We start from the raw sequence: 25,017 nt of genomic DNA, 5'->3' as shown, positions 1-25,017 counted from the left end.
ATTAGGAGCTGCCAATTCAGTCTTTTTTTTTTATGTTGGCTTGGCAATTCTATACCCTTCGGGCCAGGTCACTTTTTTTTGACACACTTTGACCTGCCTTCCTCCCATGCATGTATCAGCACAAATTAAACGCTGCTCTAATCTCTGCTATCACCTCGCTTGTGCCAGCAGCTACATGGAGCACCCAGCAGCCTTCAGGAATGGAAAGAAACATCACAGCAATGCAAAGCTTCCTGTGCTCCATCACAAGTTCTAGTCTGACTGTACCCCAGAGCTCCTCAGTAGACCACGAAGTACTTGATGCTTTCTTCTTGCTTTTTTTAAGCATTAATTTGTTGACCTAGCACACCACGTAGTGGAAAAAGCTGCTGAAGAACAGAAGTAACGGCATGCCGGATCCTGTTAAGCCACACTGCCATGATCAAGCAGGCTGCCTAGTGATGGAGAGCAGCCAGCTCCTCTGGCAGTATCACATGAGCCACCAAGGAGCCAGGGACCACAGGGAACTCTCCCAGACCCCAGTCTCTCTACATCCCTCTCTTCGCTTCTCTGCCCAAGAGCGTAAGGGAAGACGCAGTTTGTAACAGCACTTGTCTACTTGTAGTTTTCAGGCAGGATACAACTGAAAAAAACCTAAATGTTTCGTCACCAAATACATTAATGCTGTCTTACAAATGTTAAGAAATTCTCAAGGCTGCTCACTCTTCATCCCCTGCAGGTTATTCCTGTTAACCAAGGACATTATTTGCTTTCTCACTACAGTAAAAAAGAAAAAAGAAAAAAAAAAGAAATACAAGATATGAAAAAGAGTCACTTCCTTCCTAGCTTCTGCCCTAACACATCACTACTAGAGAATCATAGCAAGTGAAAAACAAAATCCTTAAAATTGGTCTTTCAATGATCTGAAGATGGTAACATAGGGGCAGCTTTGCCAAGAAAGCCTTCTTGGGATTCTACTCTGTCACAGTAGCTCTCTTTGGATTACGACTTTCTGAATGTAATCCCAAATCATGATCCCTGCTCCACTGCTTCATCACTCTGTGTGACCCTGATATGCCTTGCACTGTTTCCCAGCACATAAAAGCTCAGAGGAAGGACCAAGTCCTAGAGATCTGATGAAGTTTAAACAAGCAATGAAACAAGATTCTGAAGAATGGCATTGACATCCAGCTACTCCAAAAAACATTATTGTTCTAGAGGTGATATAATGCACAGAAGACACATAAATCTCCTCATTTCCATGCCATTCCATGAGCCAAACACAACATACCTCCATCCACACAGCCCTATTCTAGTGGCCAAGAGGATAGTCCAGAGGCCAGGATGCTCTCCTTCTCCTCTGGAAACTCCACGGCCATCTCCAGAAGCCAGAAACATGGTTATGAAAGGCTGGGTTAATTATACATGAATAAAAACCTTACACATTTTGTGCAGCAGCTTGAAATAATAGATACAGAATTAAAAATCATTAAAGAAACAGTATTTATGAAAGATGGAAAGGGGCAACAAGTAAAGGGTTCAGAAGCACAAGTTGTGTTCTCTTTAGGACCATCGTTGAGAAGGTCCCTTGGGAGGTAGTTTTGGAGAACGAGAGAGCCCAGGAAGGCTGGGAATACTTTAAGGAAGTTATTTTAAAGGTGCAGGAGCTGACCACCCCCAAGTCATGGAAGACGAGCCAACGGGCAAGGAGGCCAGACTGGCTGAACAGAGACCTTTGGCTGGATCTCAAGAACAAAAGGAAAGTTTATGGTCTCTGGAAGAGTGGGCAAGCTACTTATGATGATTACAGGTACATAGTGAAGCTGTGCAGGGAGAAAATTAGAAAAGCCAAAGTCCAGCTAGAACTGAACTTGGCCACTAAGGTAAAGGACAACAATAAATATTTTTATAAATACATCAACAGCAAGAGGAGGGCTAGGGGAGAATCTCCATCCCTTGTTGGATGTAGAGGGCAACTTGGTGACCACAGATCAGGATAAGGCTGAGGTACTTAATGCCTTCTTTGCCTCAGTCTCTAATAGTAAGATTTGTTACTCCTTGGGAACACAGCCCCCTGTGCTGGTAGATAAGGATGGGGAACAGAATAAGCCCTGCATGATCCATGATGAGATGGTTTTGGACCTGCTCTGAAAGCTGGATGCTCACAAGTCCATGGGGCTGGATGGATTGCACCCTAGAGTGCTGAGGGAGTTGGCTAATGTGGTTGCCAAGCCATTCTCCACCATTCTTCAGCAGTCATGGCTAACTGGGGATGTCTCGGCAGACTGGAGACTGGCAAATGTGATGCCCATCTTCAAAAAGGGCCGGAAAGATGATCCCGGTAGCTACAGACCTATCGGTCTCACCTCGGTGCCCAGGAAGGTTATGGAATGGATAATCTCAGGAGCCATCACGGACCAATTAAAGGTCAACCAGGGGATCAGGCCCAGTCAGCATGGGTTTATGAATGGTAGATCCTGTCTGACAAACTTGATTTCATTCTATGACAAGGTGATCCGCTTAGTGGATGAGGGTAAGGCTGTCGATGTGGTCTACTTGGACTTCAGTAAGGCCTTTGACACTGTCTCTGACAACATTCTCATGGAGAAGATGGCTGCCCACAGTTTGGATGGGCGTACACTCCGCTGGGTGAAACACTGGCTGGATGGCCAGGCCCAAAGAGTTGTGATCAATGGATTTAAATCCAGTTGGTGGCCAGTCACGAGTGGTGTCCCTCAGGGCTTGGTACTGGAACCACTTCTATTTAACATCTTTATTAACAATCTTGATGAAGGGATTGAGTAAACCCTCAGTATGTTTGCAGACGACACCAAGTTGGGAGGGAGTGTTGATCTGCCTGAGGGGAGAAGGGCACTGCAGATGGACCTGGATAGACTGGATTGATGGGCCAAGGCAAACTGTATGAGTTTCAATAGGGCCAAGTGTTGGGTCCTGCATTTTGGTCACAACCACCCCAGGCAACCCTACAGGCTTGGGGAGGAGTGGCTGGAAAGCTGCCTGATGGAAAGGGATCTTGGTGTACTAATGGACAGTCAGCTGAATACGAGCCAGCAGTGTGACCAGGTGGCCAAGAAGGCCAGTGGCATCCTGGCTTGGATCAGGATTGGTGTGGTGAGCAGGACTAGGGAAGTCATCCTGCCCCTGTACTCGGCACTGGTGAGGCCTCACCTTGAGTACTGTGTCCAGTTTTGGGCACCTCAGTACAGAAAGGACAATGAGGTGCTGGGCAGGTCCAAAGAAGGGCAACAAGGCTTGTGAAGGTCTTGGAGTATATACCCTATGAGGAGAGACGGAAGGAACTGGAACTGTTTAGTCTGGGGAAAAGAAGGCTGAAGGGAGACCTTATTGCTCTCTTCCAATATCTGAAAGGTGCGTACAGTGAGAGTGGGGTTGGTCTCTGCGCACTGGTGACAGGATGAGGGGAAATGGCCTCAAGTTGCATCAGGGTAGGTTTAGGTTGGATATCAGGAAACACTTCTTTACAGAAAGGGTGGTTAAGCACTGGGATAGGCTCCCCAGGGAGGTGGTTGAGTCACCATCCCTGGATATGTTTAAGAACTGTTTGGATGTGGTGCTCAGGGGCACGACTTAGTAAAGGGTTGTTAGAGTTAGGGTAGTATGGTTAGGTCATGGTTGGACTCGATGATCTTTAAGGTCTTTTCCAACCTGAGTGGTCCTATGATTCTATGATTCTAAGTCTCCTTAGATAATCTCTGACACTCAAGATAAAAATGCTGTTGAAATCTGCATACAATATGTGCAGCAACTGAAAGCTTCAAAGTGAGGTGAAACAGTTCCACAGCTACACACATCAAATTATTCATGTTTAAATAATTCCTGTAAAATCTGGGTTGCCATTTATTCACTCCAGAAGTGGAAACTGTAAAGAAACAGGTAACCTTCACTGAGAGGGGATCTGATCAGCTTGCCCCTAAGTGGGATGATGCTCACATCATCAGACAGGAGCAGATCTTCCCCGGCCCAAATGCTATTATATGTCCCCCTTCTACAAAGTATTCCAGCACTTGCTGGCAGCAAAAATGATTAACCCAGTATCACCTAAAACACGAAAGCTCACAGAATTTCATGCAGGTAAAAGCTATGATCACCACCATCTATAAATCACTGAGAAGCAGAAATACATTCTGGATATGCATGTTCAGTAACGATGAGTGCTACCGGCAGCACGGAAGAAAAATGAAAGGCACACAGCACAATGATACCACAGCAGAAGTGAGAGCTTGAGGAGGTGGTGCGTACAACTTACAAAATACCTTGTATCTGTCATACAACTCCACGTGCAAAATTAAGATAAAGAATCTTCAAAATGTTTGCCTTGCAGCAAGTACTTTGGTATTCCTTAAGTTGCAGAGAAAATGGGAACCAAGAGCCACATTTTCTATTGGTGATCGGTTCTTTTAGTTTCTCTTGAGTGGCTTGGGCAGGACTGTGCCATACCTTGTGCTGTTTCTGCATTATTTACAACACTTCATCTTTAGCTTTTCTTACTGAATTTATTTAATCACAAAATGCAGCTCTTTACCATTCAGAATTCCAACCATTTTAAAAGATAAGCCTCCTAGAGCAAAAACTACTCTGTACATTGTCTGTGCTAGTTCTGCATAGTTAATTAGTAAACTAGCAAACAGCTAGGAATATAGGTTTAAAATATAATCTTATTTTCCCATGTAGTATGATTAAGAATCACTCCTGTGGCTTACTGGCACTGTTATCTTTCTGTATCTGAAAAAAAGATAAAGAGAATAAATAGAAAGAACCTAAAGCATGCCCCCATCACAAGCAACCAGCTGAGCTCAATGTTGCACCATGGAACAGAGCACATCCTGAGACCATGAATGTCAAAAGGACTTCTGTGACTGTTTTTAAGCCTTCCTCATATCACTCTAAAAAGAAGTTTGTCTATATTTACATGACAGCAGCAAACAAAGTGCTAACTAATTGCTTTAATCTACTTCCCTCATTGACTGCATCCAGACTATGATTTGCAGCCTAGTCTGATTTGAATAAATAATTAGCATTTTCTAGGATAACTTACTTATAAATACTGATTTAAGATGCCTCTTCATGAATATAACATCAGCATTTTGTGTAGGGTTCACCTAATAAAAAGTTAATAGGTTTCCAGCTATAAAGTAACACTAGAATACAAGGCTATATTTTTTCCCCCTAATTGCACTATTTCTCATTACTTTTGTGTCTAATTAGCTATATGCCTCAATACTAAAACTGTTACGGGTCTATTCAGAATGTACATTACAAAGATCATCTAATAAGAAAAATCCAATTAAAATATATTGGGTGTGATTTTGTTTCCTCTATGTTTGACCCTGTAACAGCACTTGGAATTCATATCCAACCTGTGTAACTAGCAACTTCATAAGCTGCAAGGCAGAAAAGAATCAGACCTCTTTCATTATGTAAAATTAAACATTTGACAAGATTGTTTTATTTTTACTAAACATTCTTTCCCTGATGTCAGGCCGTGCCGGGAAGAGGAGATCGTAGTACTACTTTTAAGCTATTTAACAGATTTTAAAACAGAGTCCAGCTATGCTTTGAATATCCTGAAACGTGCTGCTTGCAACCACTGTGTTGTTTTTGAACGTTATTTTAAAAATTAGATCAATAATAAAACATTCTACTCATTGCTTGCTAAGCCTTGTATGTTGCAGTGGTATTTGTTGTGAGAGGAGATTCTAAGGTCTGCATGAAGCCTCTTTGGACTGCCATGATCTTTTAAACACTGAATAGCAAAGACAAAATTCTACACGATGAATCCAGTCAGCAGAACACCAATCATGGAATGAGATTTGTTCCCTAGAAGACAAAAATCTCATTACTTTATATTTTCAACAGGAGATGGGTTACTTTTTCAGAGGCTTCTTTGCTGCTCTGACAACATAAAAAGCTGTAGCTCTGAAATCAAAGGCAACATGGAACTTTTCACTGAACTTTTTGAAGGGTTCTCAACATTACCTTTGTGCTCCAATTTTTTGTTCCCTGATGACATCATGCCCTTGAACTTTCAGGGGTCTCAACAGAACTACCTAAATGAAAATAATGGATTCAATCTGTCTGCCTGACGTGAACACTGATATCAGGGGCCTGAATAATATACTGCTAAGACAGTGGGTGTCAATTGATTTTAGTGATGCCACTCTTCATTTACTCAGTGTTGCTGCTAGAATTTACCTCCATCAAGTGCTCAGACACACTCCTCTTCTCTGCAACACTCTTGTACAGATTCCAGCCAAAAGAGAGGCAGAAAGGCTCACCACTGGAGCTATCAGAGCACCTCACTGAAGTGACTAGTGAAAATAAACCAACCTGAGAGCGACCCATCATTAATTTTCCTCTGAAGATAAATATTATTAATGTTCCTTGGTTTACTCTCCAAGTGCTTAGACCCTAAGAAGCAGCTTTCCACTTCCCCACATTCTGAGATCCAAAGCACCACCAGAACACTAAGGAGGTTTTGAGCACCTCGAGTTCTGATTCCTAGAAGTCCAGGACTGGAAGGGAGAGGGGGAGGGAACAGAGCTAGGAAAAAACTGACATTGGCTTTAGGATGCCCTCCAAAATTTATGTTCTACTCTCATGGTTTGGAAATGCGTTATGCTTTCCCATGAGTGTTGTACTGCCATAAAACAGCTCGTTCTGCAGGTACTGAGGGGATCAAGCATGTCCAAAATGGGAAAAAGAAAAAAAAAAGGAAAAAAAAAAGCAATTACACATGAGGTTTGGCTTCCATTCCATGAAATACTAATAAATGAAACTGTTAAAAACTGATGTGGACAAAAAGACTGTTCTGCTTCCTGCTGGCTTAACTGCTTCTAGGCATAACTGTGATTACTGCTAATCAGCCTAAAAATCAAATTAGCCTTCATAACAATACAGGATGGCAAGTTAACAGAATAATGACACTTTCTAGGCAGAACAGCCTCCTGCAGCAGAGGATCTAACAGAAAGATGGAAGAACAGAGTGAAACCTGCATTTGACTTTTGCGAGGGAAGTGAATTTACAGCTGAAGTGATGCATTCAGACATATTTCAGATCCTGTAAAATCAGCTCTCTGCCTTTTTAACTACATTGCTAAAAGCCATTGGAAAGGACTTTGCTGATGGGAGGAGAAAAGTCAAAATTACCATAAGGACTCTGCATCCCTGCATGAGGAGCCTATCTACTGTATTCGAGACCCTGTACCAGGTGTGCTGCCCTGCTGGTGGGTCAGTCACAGCAGGAGCACGTTCAGCTGGGTGCAGAGGGGCCCCACGGGTGTTACACTTGCGTTGATCCTGGGATGCTTCTTTGGGAACTCAAAGGTGATACAGTGACAGAACAGCTGTCCAAAGCTGTTTGTCTTTCAGTGATTCTCTTTCACTCCAAAAGATCCAATGAAGCTTCCAATTCCCTGGCCAAAATCCCAAGGAAATGCCCGGGGCTTCAGAGGATTGATGTTTTTCTCTGAAATACAGGTTCTGCAGCATAGCACAGGGCTGCTAAAACAAAGCGAAGGAACCATTTATGTCAGACCCCTCCTGTATGTCAGACCCAATTTCCATGCACAAAAACGACCTTAGCTCTTAAGTGCTGCCTGAAAGATTCATAGCAAATAACCCATGGCAGTAATTAGCTGAAAAACATTATGAAGCTCTGAGATATTCCAGCAGACGCCCATGTTTTGCAGAGACACAAAATCTGCAGATTAAGGTACAGAGCGTGGCTTCGTCACAAACAAGACTGGTTGAGCAGGGAGCTCTTTTTCCTTTGTCACTACAGTTTATCTGTATTCCCCCTTGTAAAGGGATTGCAATACAACTATACAATGAAAGGACAATTAAGTCACTTACGTTAAGTGCAAAACGTCATCATTTGATAATGATCTACTAATTTCACTAAGATAAGACGCTAATGACTTACAGAAATCAAATTTGCCCTGGTAATGCAGCAGCTGGGCTGTTCTGAAGCAGTTCAGAGTTATTCATTAGCTCTGCTTCCGTTCACCATCAGACAAGACGCTTCTCTCTGGGACCAGGCAGGGATGGCACCACGGTACCTCCTGGTGGACCTCCGTCACGTTGTGCCATTAGACTCACAAATCAGATGCTGCACATCAGTTAGGAGAAATCCATAAGTTATCCACATTCAGTAGGCAGGCTCTTTTTTTACCTACCATTTTATTTTTATGGCACTGTCTACTCCAAATGCACGCAGGCCATGAAATACAGTGGAGCTTCTTCCTAATTGAGAGAATTATCTGTGTGTATCTACAATATTTCTAATTGATGCTGGGCAACCACGTAATACCACTCAGCTGATGGAGAGCACCTAAACTGATCGTGTCTCGCTCTGTTTTGCTCGTCACCACCAGGTGGCAACAGCAGCTCAGCAAAGCAGTCCATGTCTGCAGCAGCTACTGGAGAGATGGCACAGGACAGTGACTTCTGCTAGGAGCTAATGGTCATTTCTCACCTGAATTGGTGAAAGGGTTTTAAGAAACTACGAAGAACTGATGATTTTAAACTTAGTATCTGAAGTACATGCTCCTCTCCTGTGTGTGTTGTTTCACCTGCAACATATTAACCAGTTTAGATGTACATTATAAATAATAAAAACCTACCAGCTCCATGCAGTGAAACAGTCTAGAAGAGAAATAAGACCTTAGTCTCCTTCCAGGCCACCTACCTCAAACGTCTCTGTGCTTTCAGCACGAGTACACTCTCCACACTGACTTTCCCTACTGCTGGGTTGCACTGGGAAAAGGCAGGCAGGCACAGTTCACACGTGTGGCTTCTGAAGTTGATTAGAAACAGCCGTGAGGCTAACGCAGCTTAGTCATGAAAAGCTGAGCAAGCTGACTGGGAGGGAAAGGGAAGGAGCCAGCTGTGAAGTGTGAAAGCATGTTTGCTAATGGGAGTAGAGCTTGAAGCATTAACACGTTATCAAAAGTCATATCCTGAGAATGGGAAAAGAAGTATGACTGAAGACAAGAGAAGGTGGTGGAAGAAAAGCAGGAGATTTGTTTTTGTGGCTACCATCCATCAATACAGACTTCTGAAACTGGGCTCAGGATTTCTCTATGCAGATGTAAAACCTTTGGTAAGATTATCTCCTGGTAGGCAAAGTGCACTGCAATCAGTTTGTCAGAAGAACAGCTGTCCAAATGCATGTTACATGTTATGACTTTTTGTCCCACGACCCTTTGGTCTTTCAAACCAGCTGCAGCATTGCCTGCAAGTTTGTCCATCAAGTTACATTATGATTTTAACTACTAAATATATTCTAGCTCCTTCAGAATTTAAAATAAGAACATAAAATTACCCACTGGCTCCAGTTGTGATATGCTTGTTATTTCACCCACTCACTCGAAATTCAACTCACATATGACAACTTGGTTTTAACATGGGACTTTTTTTCTCCCCTCTTTTTGCTTCCTGCATCGTGAGCACCCTGAAAATGATGAGTACAGAGGCAGGAGGCAAGCCAAATGCCTCCCAGAGGGACTCCCAAGCACCAGGCCTCTGAGTGACAGGTATTAAGCCCTGCAAAAGAAAACTGGCTATGAAGAAACCCCAAACACACTTTAATCTTAACTATTCTTCTGGCCTTCAGGCACAGGCTATTCACAGCACCCACTAATATCTCCGTGCCATTTCTAAGCCATGAGACTGTTTTTCTTTCAGCCCCTTGAATGGAAGGGATGCAGTGCAGTCGAACTGGCTGGACCTTCACATAAAAGACCAGAGAAGGCGGGTTTCACTCTGTGTTCAAGCTGCTAAAATTTGCAAAGCTAAACACAAAGTCAACCTGCCACGCGCAGCAGTACAGCAGCACTAGCTCTCTAGAAACGGAGCTATTTATAACCTGCAGTAGCAATGTGAACTGCATAAATTAGCATAATTTCAGCCTTCACAGATAGTTCTCAGTTTACAGAGTTACATGCTACGAATTAACACTCTGCAGATCCCTTGCTTCCACTAATACTAATGATGCAGCTCATGTGGAGATCCTTCTTGCTCAGTCCCCCAAAATGCCAACGGTCTGTCTTTTTCACACTGTCCTGTCAGCCTCTATCAGACTACCAAAGGCTTGGATTTCACTGCAGATCTCACCAGGTCTTCACATGTAACTGGTGGTTTTGTGGCAGGATATCCTAGCATTTTCTCCGCTGGTGATTTTCTGCTTGTGGGCAGATGGCATCGACATGGAGTGCAGATGGTAACCCACAGCCCACAAACTCCTCATGATGATTTGAAACGCCGTGTGCAGGTCTTCAACTCTTCTCTTTAAAATATTTTCAGCGTTAAAGCATTAAGTGTTTTGTTGTTTACAGAAGACACCTCATAGCTGAGAACCTTTTCCTAACAAAGAGGCAATGATGCGTCATAATTTTTATTAACATCCACAAATTGCTGGTGGACAGGATTTCAAATCAAGCATCTCTTGCTTTGACTCAAGGAAAAAACAAAATCAACGATAAGGAAAAAGTAGATCACACTGAAGCTCGAAGGCTTAAGAATCACACAGTTAGCTATTAAAGGTAATTCCATGGCTCCAGGTATCACTTTACCTGAGCTGCTTGAAATTAGAATGGACTTATCTCTACAGAACACCTGCAAGATAAGGAAGCTGCCAGTGACAAACCCCAGCAGTGGCAGCTGGTGACCTGTCTGTAGCCACAGGGATGGCATCTGGTAGAATTTTGTGTTGTCTCCAAGGCTCCTGGGCCCACCACTGCACCTTCCATGCTTTTCCTGCTCTGAAATTCTCCCTGGCAGAAATGCATGGCTCCAAATGTAGGCATTGGAAAACAGTAAGAAATACAAAGCATAAGAGGTCAGGCCTAGATCCCTGAACAATTTGCATTCATCAATGGAAGATTATTAAAAGAAATACACTTACCCCTTAGTTACAAAGGCAAAACAGGCAACACTTAAGATCATTCAAGTGACATGGTAAGGATTTACTCCCTCATCAAATTTCTTCCATTCCTTAAGCCTAGATTTAGATCTGATAGATGCAAATAAAATGATTTGCTGGAGTCTAAACTACACTACTCTGTCCCAGCTACAACAGCACCTTGTAGACCATCTCACAAAATGGCTCCTATCTATTTAAAGAACTGATAATCTTTGATTAAATAAGCTTCTGCCTTTAAGAGTAATTACTGACAGATCTTTTCTCATCAGATGTTTAAACTGATTTGCTTATTCTACATCAAAAACATTCAGAAGATCAACAGAGTAGAACAGATATGTCCCTTAGATCGTTTGGTTAAGATATACATGTATGCATGCAGGGTGCAAACACACTACAAGATGAGTAATTTGACTGTACAAAACAGGCCCATAATCTTCTACAACATGCAGGCACACTAATGATCTTACACATAGACAGCATGAGATGAAATAATGAAGTATTTCCTCACAAGAGGCAATCTGCCTTGTCTACATCCATGGAAGAATATTACAGGCAGTTATCTTCCTAGGAGTCAGTTTCCCAACCAAAAACAGTTTCCATTCAGGAAGATGCAGCCTTTGTGGTGTATGGACGTGACTTTCATGGCCCACACAATAAATACAGCACTGATGCCAAATAAATAACTACAGGCTATCTTCTAGCACCAAGGTTCATATAGGCCAATTGACATATTGGAACTTGAGACACAATGCCGAAGGATATACATGCCAAAAGAATCAAACAGAAACATTTCCTCTCTAGCCTAACAACTTGAGTGTGAAACTAATAAGGGTCTCCAGAACTAGAAACCTGAATACGCTGTTCCATGAGAAACCTCAGCTGAATTCACAGCTCGAGACAATCAAAACCTTCTGGAGGAAGAGAAAGTTGCATTGTAACATCTTTAAGGAAGGAGCTTTGACTTTGTAAGGCCCATCTGCACTGCTCAGTGCCTCACATTTCACTCAAATACACATCCGGAGCCCTTCAGCACATGAAGGCCCATTGCTGTTGCAGAGGTGAGAGGATTTTAGCTGATGACAAAGCACTGTGCTGGCCTTTCTGGCGCTGTCAGAATGGCACAGTCATGCACCTGCTGTCTGCAAGACAATTTGCCTGTGACAAGGTCAATTTTGAGGAGGGTTGGTATTAAAAGATTACGCTCCTTCCCTCCCCTCAGTGTGGCTGTGCTAATTATTTCAGGGCAGCAGAGGAATTCTTTGATCCTCCAACTCTTCATTCCGTCACAAGATGACTCTGGCTGCCTGCTCAGCCCCAGAGCAATGGCATGTCCTAATTCCATAATTGAGGAATTAACCATTTTCAACCTTGAAATTTAACCCTAAGAAATTGAGTATGCAGTAATCCACGTAATCCAGGCCTCTACACCTGTCCCTCCCCCAACTAATCTCACCATCCCTCATCATGTCACATCTCAGAGTCCTATCTGTTAAGGTCAGTGTAAGTGGATGCTCAGAAGCTGCAACAAGTACCCATCACATGGCAGGACCAATCCCTTCCTTTGTGAGCAACGTGAGACACAGAAATATCAATAAAGAGCAAAGCCCTTCCCCAGCACTGCAGAGATCCCTACAAATGTCCTAGCAAACAAAGGAGGAAGAGACAGCAAAATAAATAAATAAACACAGTGTAGCCCTGGTTAATGCGATCTGTGGGTATTAAGTTTTCTCCTGAAGGAGTTAAGCATATACCAGCTGCTCTACATTAAACCGAGCTGGCATTTTAAATCATGCAAATTAGCTTAGCTACCATCCATTTCAGTCCAGCATTTAACAGCACTGCTATAAATGATGCAAAGGACTGGCCAAACGGAGCCCTGCCATTTCAGCTGCTAGCAGAAGAAAAAGGAGGAGGGAGGTGAATGGCACTCAGTGAATCTGCAGTTATTCATGAGCCGCCGCTTTGAAGGAGACTCCTTCTGCCACAGGTACTGTTACATGACAGAAATGTGCACGGGCACAACAATCCTAGCCTAGAGCTTCCATTTGTTGAAAATGCATCTATACAAGCTGCTAAAAATCACCACAAAAATACCTAAACTTAAATTACTTGTCAGAGAAACACTGAGCTTTCACATCTCTCTGTGCTTCATGCTGCCTAACAAACACAGAGTGGGCCTGACATGCTGTCAGCTCACAGCTGCTGACACAGCAGCCTGCAGGAACTGGGGTGGGAGTGGTCCCCAGTGCAGTCCCTCATGCCTGCTGTCACAGTGCAGGTAGCACAGGCATAAAAGCACCATGCTGGCCCTGTCTCAGCTGAATCCCAGGGCTCGGCAGGCAATGAAAAGGACTGCACCTTCACCTCACCCATCTGGCTGGGGCCAAGAGCTGAAGTTTCATCTGAGGGGCCCTCCAAGGCCTGGGGACTGTTAAAGGCCTGGGTCCCCCTGGAGCTCCCCTCTGCTACGGGCACCTCCTGCAGCTCATCCACAGACAAGTAGAAAGACATCACATCTCCAAATTGTCTTCGTGGTCACAGTGCTACCACAGGCATCACGGTGAAAAACGAAGAGAAAACCCTGGGTTAGTTTTGCTTGTGGCAGGGGCCTCCATCATGACATGTCCACTCACGAGGAGATCCTCTTTCAAATACTGCCACTCCTTGTAACAAGCAGATTCAGTTTTCACCATTGTGGAGTCTAAGAATTTAATCATACGAAAACAAATATCCCACATAGTCCCGTATCTACAAGGCAAGCCCAAGGGCTATCTCTTCAAGGTTACCAAAAGCAAACCTTTCACTGCTGCGGAGTCAGTTTGTCTCTGACTACTTGGAAACGGGATCCTAGGCAACCGCAGCTCTTCCCTCTTGAAAAGTAGCAAGTGGTTTTGTTTTGTAAATTCAAGCAAATTCACCAGAAGCCCCAGGCTTAGCAATACACAGGCCCTGGCAGCGCTCCTCTCACTCGTGTCCCTGGGTGACCAGATTCTTGCTCCAAGAGCATCTCAGAGGAGTAAGATATAGTGATGCTGAAAATACTCTTTCCCAAAATACTCCATCCCAATAAAGCTGCAGACAAGTCTGGAAGGAGTGTGTCCATTCTGAAAAGCAGACTGACCCGTGGCCATTGAGCAAAAAAAGCAACCCGCTTCTAAGCTATTGCTTCACATGGCCAACACACATTTGATCGTGTAACGTGATGTTTTTTAAATGAGTTTTGAAGACTTAAATGTTTGTAAGACTCTTTGAAAGGAAGAGTACTCGGCAACTGAATCAATTCTGTCTTAACAGACTAATCCATTAATTACTGCCTCCACCAGTGATAATCGAAGCTGTGAACGTGTTCTCCATGTCTGCTGCGGGCCTTTCTACCATGGACACAAGCATCCAGATACTGCTTTTATGGAAAATACAGTTTTGTGCCATGCTGCATTGTCTAAGGAAGATTTCTGACTCTGAAAGATGACACGAATCTATCACCCTGAAAGTACAACATGATGCCCAATAGCTTTATCTGCCAGAGGAAGCCAATCTGCCAGACCACTTGTACCAGCTGATTCAAAATGACTTCCTTGTAATTAACGCCAGAATCTGAGGAAGGGCTGAAATAGATATGGTGTGGAAAGATATCCCTTGCACTCTTTAAAGGTGTCACACAAAGCCAATACCTAGCTTACCAGCACTGCAGTTACCTGTGATTTCTAACAGTGGGCATATCTCAAAAAAGGAAAAATAACTGCTAAATAATCGCACTCATCTACACAAGTGTAACAGTGTAACGAAGCCTCATCATCCACATGGACATCCCTCAGCCGTTCACCTTGGCCCATCAAATGCAATCCATGAGGAAGCCTGCTGTGTACAGCTCAGTGTTGGAGGAACACATGAACCATCTCTAGGGCTCTTCAAGAAAGCTCTGCTCCAGCCTGGGACCACTCAGCCCAACAGTACTGCAGATCAAGACACGATGCAATTACAGTCCCAAACTGAGCAAGCATAGGGGCAGAAGTCCTAGTAAATGTGTATATTTGATATCCAGAGGTTAGATTTCTTTTCCTTTCATTTATTGTTTTCCCACACATTGCTTCCAATTCTAAAATAACTCAAAAGTAAAATGAAAAAATAATCCAAGGATAACACACCTAAAAATACTTTTCAAGGGGGAAAAAAAAAGGTGAAATCACAGCAAAACATAGGATCTCAGCCTGATCTAAAATAACAAGTGACTGTTTTCTCAATTATTTACTTTAATAAATATCTTGCTTATTAAAAGTTTTAGCAATTATTTCCATGCCCATGATTTGCAAAACCGAAGAAACTGAGAATGTTTCCACAAACTATTTCAGAAAGAACAATTTACAGATAAAATTAGAGGCACATAAACGCCAAGCACTTGACTGAATTCCAGCTCTTGGTGAATGGAAAACCAGTAGCTTCCTGTTACAAGATGTACCAACGGTCTAATAATACACACAAAATCTGACCATTTATAAGCTTCATAAATAAATGTTTCTTAAAATAATATTCTACCACTGTATTTTTAGCCAGGTAAACTTCCCAGGGGAATGACTGTGAATCTGGTTGACAATCTACAGTCTGCTACAAGGAAAAGTAAATGAACCCAGTGGATTAAATTTTCAGAGCATCACTTGATCTATACAGGAATAAAAATATAAAATTTAGCCCCATAATTTAAACAATCTGTAAGCAAATGTAGAAAAGATGGAAGAACAGAAAAATCCTTCCATTAAAGGCCCAGCTGTCAATGTATTCAAAACTTACTGAACAGTATTTATTTTGCATTGCAAGTTTAAGACAAACCATGTACCAGGGAGAGACAACCATGGAGGAAAGGTAAGGGGCAAGCCAGGGATGCAGAGAAAGGCAGGGAGAAGGACAGCAAGGGAAGGAACCCATCACTCGTTAGAGGATAGCTGGACCTGACCATCCAACATGGGTATAAAGCATCAGAGCAACACGTGATAAAAATTACCTTGGAAACAGGGACTAAGTGAGATGTTCACCAGAGAAATATAACTTAGGGAACAAGCTAAAAGTTTTAAGGACACCATACGAATAAGTGTATTGAACTGAATAGCAAATTGCAGTGAAGGAGAAAGACAATCTAATAGTCAGGGGACGAGCTGGTAATTTTCTAGAGCACGACATATTCATGACCTTGGATATGTCACTCCGTGCCTTCTCCATTCATTTACAAAATAAGAAGCACATCCCCACCTCCAGGGAGAGCTCATAAGATAAGTATATTGAAGATAGGAAGCCCCTCAGATGCTACCTATTAGCAGAGATCAGAGAAACAGCATTAAAAAGAAAATCAAAAGCAGGGAAAAAAGGTCATATTAAATGAGTGTTTCTGAAACACTCCCCACAGACCATAAAAACTTGACTGAATGCAACAGCAGCATTAGGTTAACAGTAAATAGCTTTGGAAATCCCACCTCAGGGAAGTCCACAGTAGAGGTACTAAGCTTGGGAAGGAAGATAAAATGCTGAACAAAGGCTGTTCCTGAAGAAATCAAAGCAAAAAACATTTTCACTCATTATCCAGTGACAATTAAAAACTGAATGGAACTCAGAACCCAGGTGACTCTTTGCATCAGACAAGAATGATGAAATAACCTCAAGTTTATTGAGCAATCTTACACTGTTTGTTCAAATGCAGGGTATTTGGATGGGGTAGTTCTTCAAAATCAAAAGACAAATCGCAGAAAATTCCTATTAATAATGGCAATAGAATAACTTATCAGTTGCTTGCTCACTACTTCTCTGATAATATTTCATTTGGAACAAGCTCCTCAAAATTTAATATTTAAGAGTACACATCTATGAAAATACAATCAAAACCATTATAATCACAAACTGAAAGATGTGGCTTCTTAAGAGCCTTATGTCAAAAATCCATCAGAAAGCAAGACAGCATTTTTTAAAGGAATATACTTAAAGACCTAACTATAATTAGATAAGCAAACTCATTAAAATTAATACTAACTTAAAATTTATTTTCAGTTATATATTTTGCTGGAAATCTATAAATTTTCTCAGATTTTTCCAGCTCTTCAGAAAAAGTTCTCCTTTGTACACATCCAAAATGTGACCTCATTTGGTTTCCTCCACCAAAGCAAAAAGATATCTTCCACTTGTCAACATTTCCTTTACAGTTAGCATGGCCATACTGGTGAGAACCAACTCCACCACTGAGCCAGCTTACATAGTGGAAATGAGTTCAGTCTATGCACCAATCTATGACTTTCAGCTTGGTTCAGATTAAGACTTGCTTGATTTCTACCCTTCCTAGAAGACAGTAGAACTCCCTCAAATTTTTCAGCATTGTGCTATCCTGTATCCTTGCTGTATGTATGTATCCTTCCTATACCTGGGAAGAACTACAGAGTCGATTTATGCAGGGATCTGCAATTACTATTAATTCATATTTACTATTCCATGTTGTCATCAAGTTGGACAACAGAATGGCTAATGAGAAAAACCCAGGGACATTTCTAACCTGGATGGGCACTGCATACATTTTGTGAGATATACCCAGAACTCAAAATGATTTTCACAAATTGGGAAAGCAGTGTGAAAAGCACTACATTGCTAAAAGGAAAATCTAGTGTAAAAATAGAAAACGGGAGCTATCTGAGAAAGGTAGTTCTATTGCAGGCAATGATATCACGCTACAGTGAATCACAATGAGAATACGAGTCAGCAGGATGGATCTGCTGCCAGTAAATGAAAAAAAAATCTAATCTTTTTAAAAATCTTCTTCAACTGAAAACTCAAGTGTAGGACAGAAAAGATGATGACCTGCTGCACTCAGTTGTAATGAGACAGAATAGCGTGCCCAGTTCTGAATAGAATTCTTAACAAAAGCTCAAGGCAAGCTGGAGAGATTCCAGCAGAGAGCAGGAAGAGTTGTAAGAGTTCTAGAAATCCTGAGAGGAATGGCTAAAAGAATTACATTTACCTCAAGGAGAGAAAGAGAAAAGCGAGGAGAATACAACAGCACCAGTGAGCATCTGTCTGCCATGTCCACCAAGAAAGGAACAGGCAGGGTAGATGCCCAACTTGCAGCAAGGGAAGTTTGGTATCTGCAGAGTAATACCCAGTCCTCTCCCACTCCTTCCTGCCAAATGTTAAGGACAATCATGTACCCAAACGGCTGGTGAAGGGATTGCAGAATGCAGTGCTCAGCAACAGGTTGTTATACTCAATTAATGCAAATTTAGTAGCCAAATACATACGACTTTTTTAGAATAACTAATAAATACCATTTTGTATATGAGAGATCACTATCTTACCATCTATTTGACAGGAGTCTCTCTGGTAACAAAGTTAAATATTTCCAAAACAATGCTCTCCAAACATGGATATAATCTACTGGCAGTGTTCTCAAAAAAACACCGATACAACAGAGGATACCGTTGTACACAACACAGGGAGTTTAAAATGGAAAAATGAATGGAGTGCGTATAGCTGTAACAATAAAACAGGAACAAAACTGACATGACTCACTGACCTGAGGTTTCAGTCTAGCATTTACAACAGACTTGAAGCAAGTGGCTTGGAACACGTAAGAATAGTGTAAGAACAGGATCTGGTATCTTCACATTGTGACTTCTATCCTGTGCAGCAGACATGGCCTCTTCTCTAGGACAGAGCAATACATTAAGTGCAGGAGTAAGGCCAACACAGCGTGCACTCACTGATGGGAGAGGAAAATTCCTACACACACACAGTTAAAGATATGACTGTTGCACTCCTCTTAGCACCTGTAAGCAGGTGTCCTACGCATAAGATTGGTTGCCATCTGTTCTTATTCCGTACACGCAACTGAATTTTTAATTCTGCTGTGCAAAGAGGACCAACTTCACCAGGGTTACGAGCAACCCCCAAAATACACAGAAGGTCCAGTGGCTATGAGTCTGAAAGCTCTCATATTGAAATAGAAGCAGAACTCAGACTCTCTTGAATGAGCTCTCCAACCAGTCAGCAGATGTACCAAAGCAATGCTTCTCTTCCATCTGTACTGAAAGTGATGTGATACCACCCTTGGTTTTGACAAGCAATAGCCTCAAACTCCAAAAGCAAGCCTGGGAGCATATTCCAAGTTCAGCTCAGCCTCCACAAGGAAGACAGCAAGAGACACACCGATTTCACTCATTATTACTCTTCTCCTAGGTCTTTCACCTGAGGGTCAGAATCTCTTTGCTGCTCTCTTTCAGGCCCCTCACTGCAAGAAAGACATCGAGGCCCTGGAGCGTGTTCAGAGAAGGGCAACAAAGCTGGTGAGGGGTCTGGAGCACAGATCTTATGAGGAGTGGCTGAAGGAGCTGGGGTTGTTCAGTCTGGAGAAGAGAAGGCTCAGGGGAGACATTATTGCTCTCTATAACTACCTGAAGGGAGGTTGTAGTGAGCTGGGGGTCAGCCTCTTCTCTCATGTGACAGTGATAGGACTAGAGAGAATGGCTTCAAGCTGCGCCAGGGAAGATTCAGGCTGGACGTTAGGAAATACTAGTTCTCTGAAAGGGTGGTCAGGCACTGGAATGGGCTGCCCAGAGAGGTGGTGGAGTCACCGACCCTAGAGGTGTTCAAGGAACATTTGGACGTTGTGTTGAGGGAGATGGTTTAGTGAGAACTATTGGTGAAGGGCGGATGGTTGGACTGGGTGATCCTGTGGGTCTTTTCCAACATTGGTGGTTCTATGATTCTATGATTCTTCCTCCGCCCACACAGGAACACGTTATCATTCCTTGCGGGCTGCAAATCCCACATGGGGACCCAGATTACATGACAGATGCCATTCCATTCTGTGGACCTACATGCTAAATGCCACAGGAAGAATCTCACTTCCCACCCCAAGAGGGGCACAGAAGATGTCAGGCTCCTCACAGTGACATAGCAAGGGCCATATTTTTGCTTGAAGTAACCAAAGAATCAAATGATAAGGCACAAACATTTGAGATACCTAGTCCTAGTAAAATCTTTAAGATGCAACCTCAGCAGACTTGTCACCAGAAATCACTTCTACACCTGAATGCAGCTGAAGATTTCCTAGGATATAAATGCTTCTGCTACCAATAAGCCATCTGGCGGCTGTTCATCCATTCTGTGCCTCCTCCCACTCCCTCATGGGGGAAGGGAGAAAAAGAGAAGAGCAGTGCCCTTGGTGCAACCAATCTGGAAAAGTCTCCCATTAATTTAGATCCAGATTACTAGATGGCAAAAACCTGCATGCCATGCGGGCACGGAATCAAAGCTGAATCATTAGGAATAATATAAGAGGGCTGTGTTTATCCAAGACCATGGATAATAAAGCAAATCTCACTCATGCACACCTGAAAAGGTGCTGGTCATCTGCTAGGACTTCTACCAGGTTACTGAACATGACAAAGCCTTGGATTTCTCCTTCAGCTAAGTTATTCAAAGCTCAAAATCATCTGATGTTTCTTTGCGTGCAAATGTAACAAATGAGCACGAAGAGCCTTTCATCGCTGGGATACACAAGATGTGTTCTGCACCACATCTGCACAGCAAGAGTTAAAACCACCATGCTATTCTTTCTGCTGTGGACGGCTCCCAGTCCAACAGGAGCTCTCCAATTATGATCCGTTATAGGGTCAGAAAGCGCTTTAGAAAAACAATAACTTTTGCAGAATGTAAATTTCTATGCAGAAACCAAGGTGTGTCAGAGAGAACGCGGCACATAATGAGATTTTGCTGACGTTTCAGTATTACAAGGACAGACACAAGCACAGGGAAAAAACAGCATTTGCTTCTCTCTTTTGAGCATGATGTGATGCCCAGGTCAGCGCCCGCTGCCATCACCCTGACACCAGCACTTGTCTGTCTGCTTTTGTGCTCCTGGTCCCCGAGGAGCTGTTACAGTCCCTGCTCACCCTGGCTGCCAGCAGAGAAAGTGCAGCACATCCTAAAATTCAGGGCAGCAGGCCAAACACGCCCCATCGGCGGTCACGCTTCCCTTAAGAGAACGGGGTTACCAGGCCACAGACTTCAAAATGCAGATGGCAGGGATGACTCACTATTCTTGTGATCCACCATCATTTCCCCATCGCATTATAACGGTATCACCTCCTCCTGGGCTGAGACGCCCGCAGGGAAGCTTGTAATGTACATGGCTGGTTCCAAAATCCATCGCACTGCTGCACAGCAATCTGCACAGCATTGATCGATCCTGCCTGCTGCAGAGACAGCTCTCCGCTCACGCCATGGCATGTGAGCACACACTCTGCAGCCGGGCAGCCTGAGACATGCTGGAAGCGTTGCTGTGCTGATAACGGAACGGGCTGAAGAGCATATGCTTCTCTCCCTGTGCAGGAAGCAGCATGTGTCTAAAGACAATAGGTTGCATTGCCATGTGCACAGGTTTTCTGAAAACTGCATGTTGGTAACGTGCTGCATCCATGATGTCATGCACGTACAGCGGTAAAGCAGGCAATCCCACTTGCACAGCCCTTCCTCTGGAAGCCGCTTCACCCAGTCACAGTGTGAATGGCACGCACTATGCACTCAGCACTGCCTCCCTTCCATTCCGAGCACTGACCGCTCGCAGCAGTGGCTCTGGCACATGCTCACAGCAACCAGCAGCCACCACCAAAGGCACACAAAGAAGACACCCCACTAGCAACACCTCAACCTGCCCCGAGTCCCATAGGCTAGGCACATCCCAGCACAATCCTGCTGCACTAACACAGCACCGGAGCCATCCCACAGGCAAAGGTGAAGCATTGGGAAATGCAGAACATCCAGCATGGGGTGTCACTGCACCCCACGAACCCTGCGGTACGCGTGCAATAGGAACAAACCCTCGCCTACACCTCCCCAGCATCGGGCACTTTCTTACCTGAGTGTCAAACGCGCTTTCCACCGAGCTGCCCTTCCTCGGCGGCGGTCCATCCCCGGCGCTCTCCTGCCCGCTGGGGGACTTGAGAGGGATCTGGCTGGAATAGGACGGCTTCGTCACCTCCACCCTGCTGCCGAACTTCAGGTAGCAGGGCTGCGGGATCGCCCTGGCCGCCGGGACGTGCAGGATGGGTGCGGCGCTGTGCACGGGTTTGGGCAGTCCCGACTTCATCTTGGAGGCCACCAGGATGGCTGGCATCTTCTCCTTCTGCTTCCCTGGCGCCTTTCTGTCAGCGGCAGCACTGCAGGCAGCGGGTGGGGAGGGAGGGAAGGACACGCTGGGAAGCTGCCGGGCGACAGCAGCGGGGCTTACTGCGGGGACGGCCGAAAGAAGCGGACAGCCTGCGGTACCTCCCGGCTCTGCGCCAGCCTTCCACCTGCTGCTCCTCTCCCCTGCTTCTGCCGTCAGCCCGCTCCTTTCCTCCGCGGAATCCTCTCCTGCAAGCGGCGACTTTCACTCCATCATCCCCGCGCACCGCCCAGCCCGCGCCGCTCGGGGACCTGCTGCCGCCTGCACGGGATTGCCAGCTTAAGACGTCTTTCTTCAGCCTTAGCCAAGAAGCAGATGTAGCTCAGCGTGCTGAGCACTGATGCCCTCGGACGCGAGCCTTGAGGAATCAAGCTCCTTAAGTCCTAATGCTGCGGGCAGGACGGCGATGCCGGAGCAGGAGGAGGAACGGCTGGCGACCGAGATCAAAACGCAACCCCCCCCTCCCCGGATCCCCTCGGCGTAAGAAAACCCAGCTGTCAGAGAGCGGGGAGGGAGCGCGGCCGCCTCCCCATCGCAGCGCCCGCCCCGAGAGGCGCGGAGTCGCCGTGCACCGTGCGCGCCGCCGAGAGCCGTGCCCGCCCCGCGGGGAGCCGAGCCGAGCCGAGCCGAGTCGGGCCGGGCCGAGCTGAGCCGGGTCGGGCCGCCCCATTGGCTCCCTCGCTGCGGCCGGAGCGAGGGAGGGGCCTCCGCCTCACGGCCCGGCCCACAGGCGGCCCCCAGCCGGCCGCTGCCGGCGGTTTTTTTCAAAAAATAATAATAAAAAAAAATCGCTTTCAAACAAAAACACCTGAGGGTGACTCATGGCTCGGGTTTTACTCAGGAAAGCTCCCGCCGCCGGGGTCAACAGGAACTGGAACAGGCTCTGAGTAATCCGGCCTCGTTACGGCGGGGCTCCCCAGCGCCGCACGGACGCAGGACGCGACCGGGGTGCACACACGGCCCCGGGCCGCGCCCTTCCTCGCCAGGCGCGCTCCTCAGCGCTCGGACACCTGGCGTGCTGGAAGCATTCCATGCACAACATCACGTTTTTGAAGCCCGGCCTTCCCCACATCAAAGCCTGTGCTGTTTCAGGGCTGTAGGTGTCTCCGGGATTAGGCGGCAGGATTAGGATTTAGAAACCTGCGTGCTGAACCCTCCTGGGATGTCATCTCAAATGACTCAGTCAGGGTTAAGAGGGGAGGACTGGAAATTTAAGTCGAAATGTTATGTTTTACTCATTTGATAGGACGAGTGGCAACGGCCGTAAATTGCACCAGAGGAGGGCCAGGTTGGATATTAGGAACAATTTCTTCTCAGGAAGAGCCGTGAGGCACTGACACAGGCTGCTCACAGGGTGCTGGGTCACCGCCCTTGGAGATGTTCCAGAGCCATGGGGATGTGGCACTCAGGGATGTGGGCAGTGGGCATGGAAGGGTGAGCTGGGGTCGGAGTTGGGGATCTTAGAGGACTTTTCCAACCTTCATTATTCTGTGATTCTGATTAGACATTAAGGCACCTCCACACTTGACTAGGTTCAGGCCGCCGTTCCCAGATGCACAAGAACTTGCCAGGTTTTGTTCAGAATTGGCTAGATCACAGCATACCACAATAGATACAGAGTTAATTTGAGTAACAGAAAATGATTCCTTTCACTGCTACTTAAATAACCATCGAATCAAATGAGGGTGGATTGAATATTCCACAAACTGCCTTCTTTCTTCATTGGTTTGCAGTCCTGCCACCACAGCGAAGAAGGATGCTGGCTGAATCTGGAAAGATCAATATGGTCCATCTTTGGCAGTGACTAATGTTTATTATTTTTCTCCCAATAATTCTTTTACCTGTTTTTAAGGCTAGGAATTTTAGAAGAAAATACTTTTCCCTGACAGTCAATGACATCTGGAAGCCTGCCTTCTTTCTCTTTGAAACGCCCAGCGAGCTTTCCCTTCCCCCGTTCGGAATCACCCCCATTTCTGCATCTCAACTTTTAAATGATTAAAACAGTATTAAAAAGCAGGCAAAATATGAGAGTTTCACTCTTCCTTGCTGGAAATGTCAGATGAGCCACTAACTAGGGGAGCATTCCCTCGCAGCTGTAAATTGATGAATACTTTCGCCTGAATAATCACAACAGTGTCCATTATCTGCCCGAGGTCCAGCAAGCATCCACCCACTCCCTCACTGGGGGGATGTGGAGGGAGAAAAATGCTATAAAATATGTAGATTATTATTACAGTTAGAGCATGTTGTTAACTGGTTTGGTGATTCTGAACTGCTGATGGAACTACACTCACTCCATCCTTGAAAATACCTTGACCAGTGCTTCCTTTGTCTTTTGAGCGGTATAGATGTACCTGAAATCTTCACCTTAATCATTTTCAGTCCACACGGATATTCCCAAAGTGTCACCATGTACTGTGGCTATCAGAAGACTTAATTGCTCTTACAGAAGCATTTTGTTGAACAAGGCCTGCCGGAAGGCCAGCTGTCCTATAGACTGTGGGCATATCCAGCCTTGGCACAACTCCATTAACTTAAGTGAAGTTCTGACAGGAATAAATATGGGCCTATTTTTGGTGCTGCAGGCATTTTGCACATTCAAATCCACCCGTTGTCACTGATCGGATATATAAAAGCCTAAGCTGGTCTGCAGATGTATGTCACCATTTCATGAAAGAACTGTAAAGGTGTAAATGTCATCAAGCTGTGGGGTTGGTTTTTTTTTGTTTGTTTGTTTATTCCCAAAAGAGGAACTCCAGAGGTTAGAGAACAGGAATGTTGGTAGAGGCATTATATAATTTGGCATCCTCTCACCACGCAGCAATTATAACCTGTACGTGTGAGTTCTTTATATAGAGCAAAGAGAAAAGGAGGAAACCTT

At 44.6% G+C, this 25,017-nt stretch overlaps 1 protein-coding gene across 12 annotated transcripts in view; it reads right to left on the bottom strand.

The window, feature by feature from the left end:
* Positions 1–25,017, bottom strand: part of NAV2 (neuron navigator 2) — a 306,190-nt gene that overhangs the window by 163,463 nt on the left and 117,710 nt on the right. For 7 of the 12 annotated variants that reach the window (XM_004941317.5, XM_004941319.5, XM_004941320.5 and 4 more), the window contains exon 1: positions 21,828–22,684. The exons of 4 other annotated variants lie outside the window; for them this stretch is intronic. In XM_004941317.5, coding sequence (XP_004941374.1) covers positions 21,828–22,085 — 258 coding nt within the window. In that variant the 5' untranslated portion in view covers positions 22,086–22,684. Of the gene's footprint in view, positions 1–7,942; positions 8,129–21,827; positions 22,685–25,017 lie in introns of those variants that run through there. One more of the 12 variants, XM_046942190.1, reaches the window with a different exon arrangement.

Source organism: Gallus gallus, chromosome 5 (assembly GCF_016699485.2).
Source record: "Gallus gallus isolate bGalGal1 chromosome 5, bGalGal1.mat.broiler.GRCg7b, whole genome shotgun sequence".
NCBI lineage: Eukaryota > Metazoa > Chordata > Aves > Galliformes > Phasianidae > Gallus > Gallus gallus.
The sequence above is the reverse complement of the archived record's forward strand: the minus strand, read 5'-3'. Positions and strand labels throughout refer to the sequence as shown.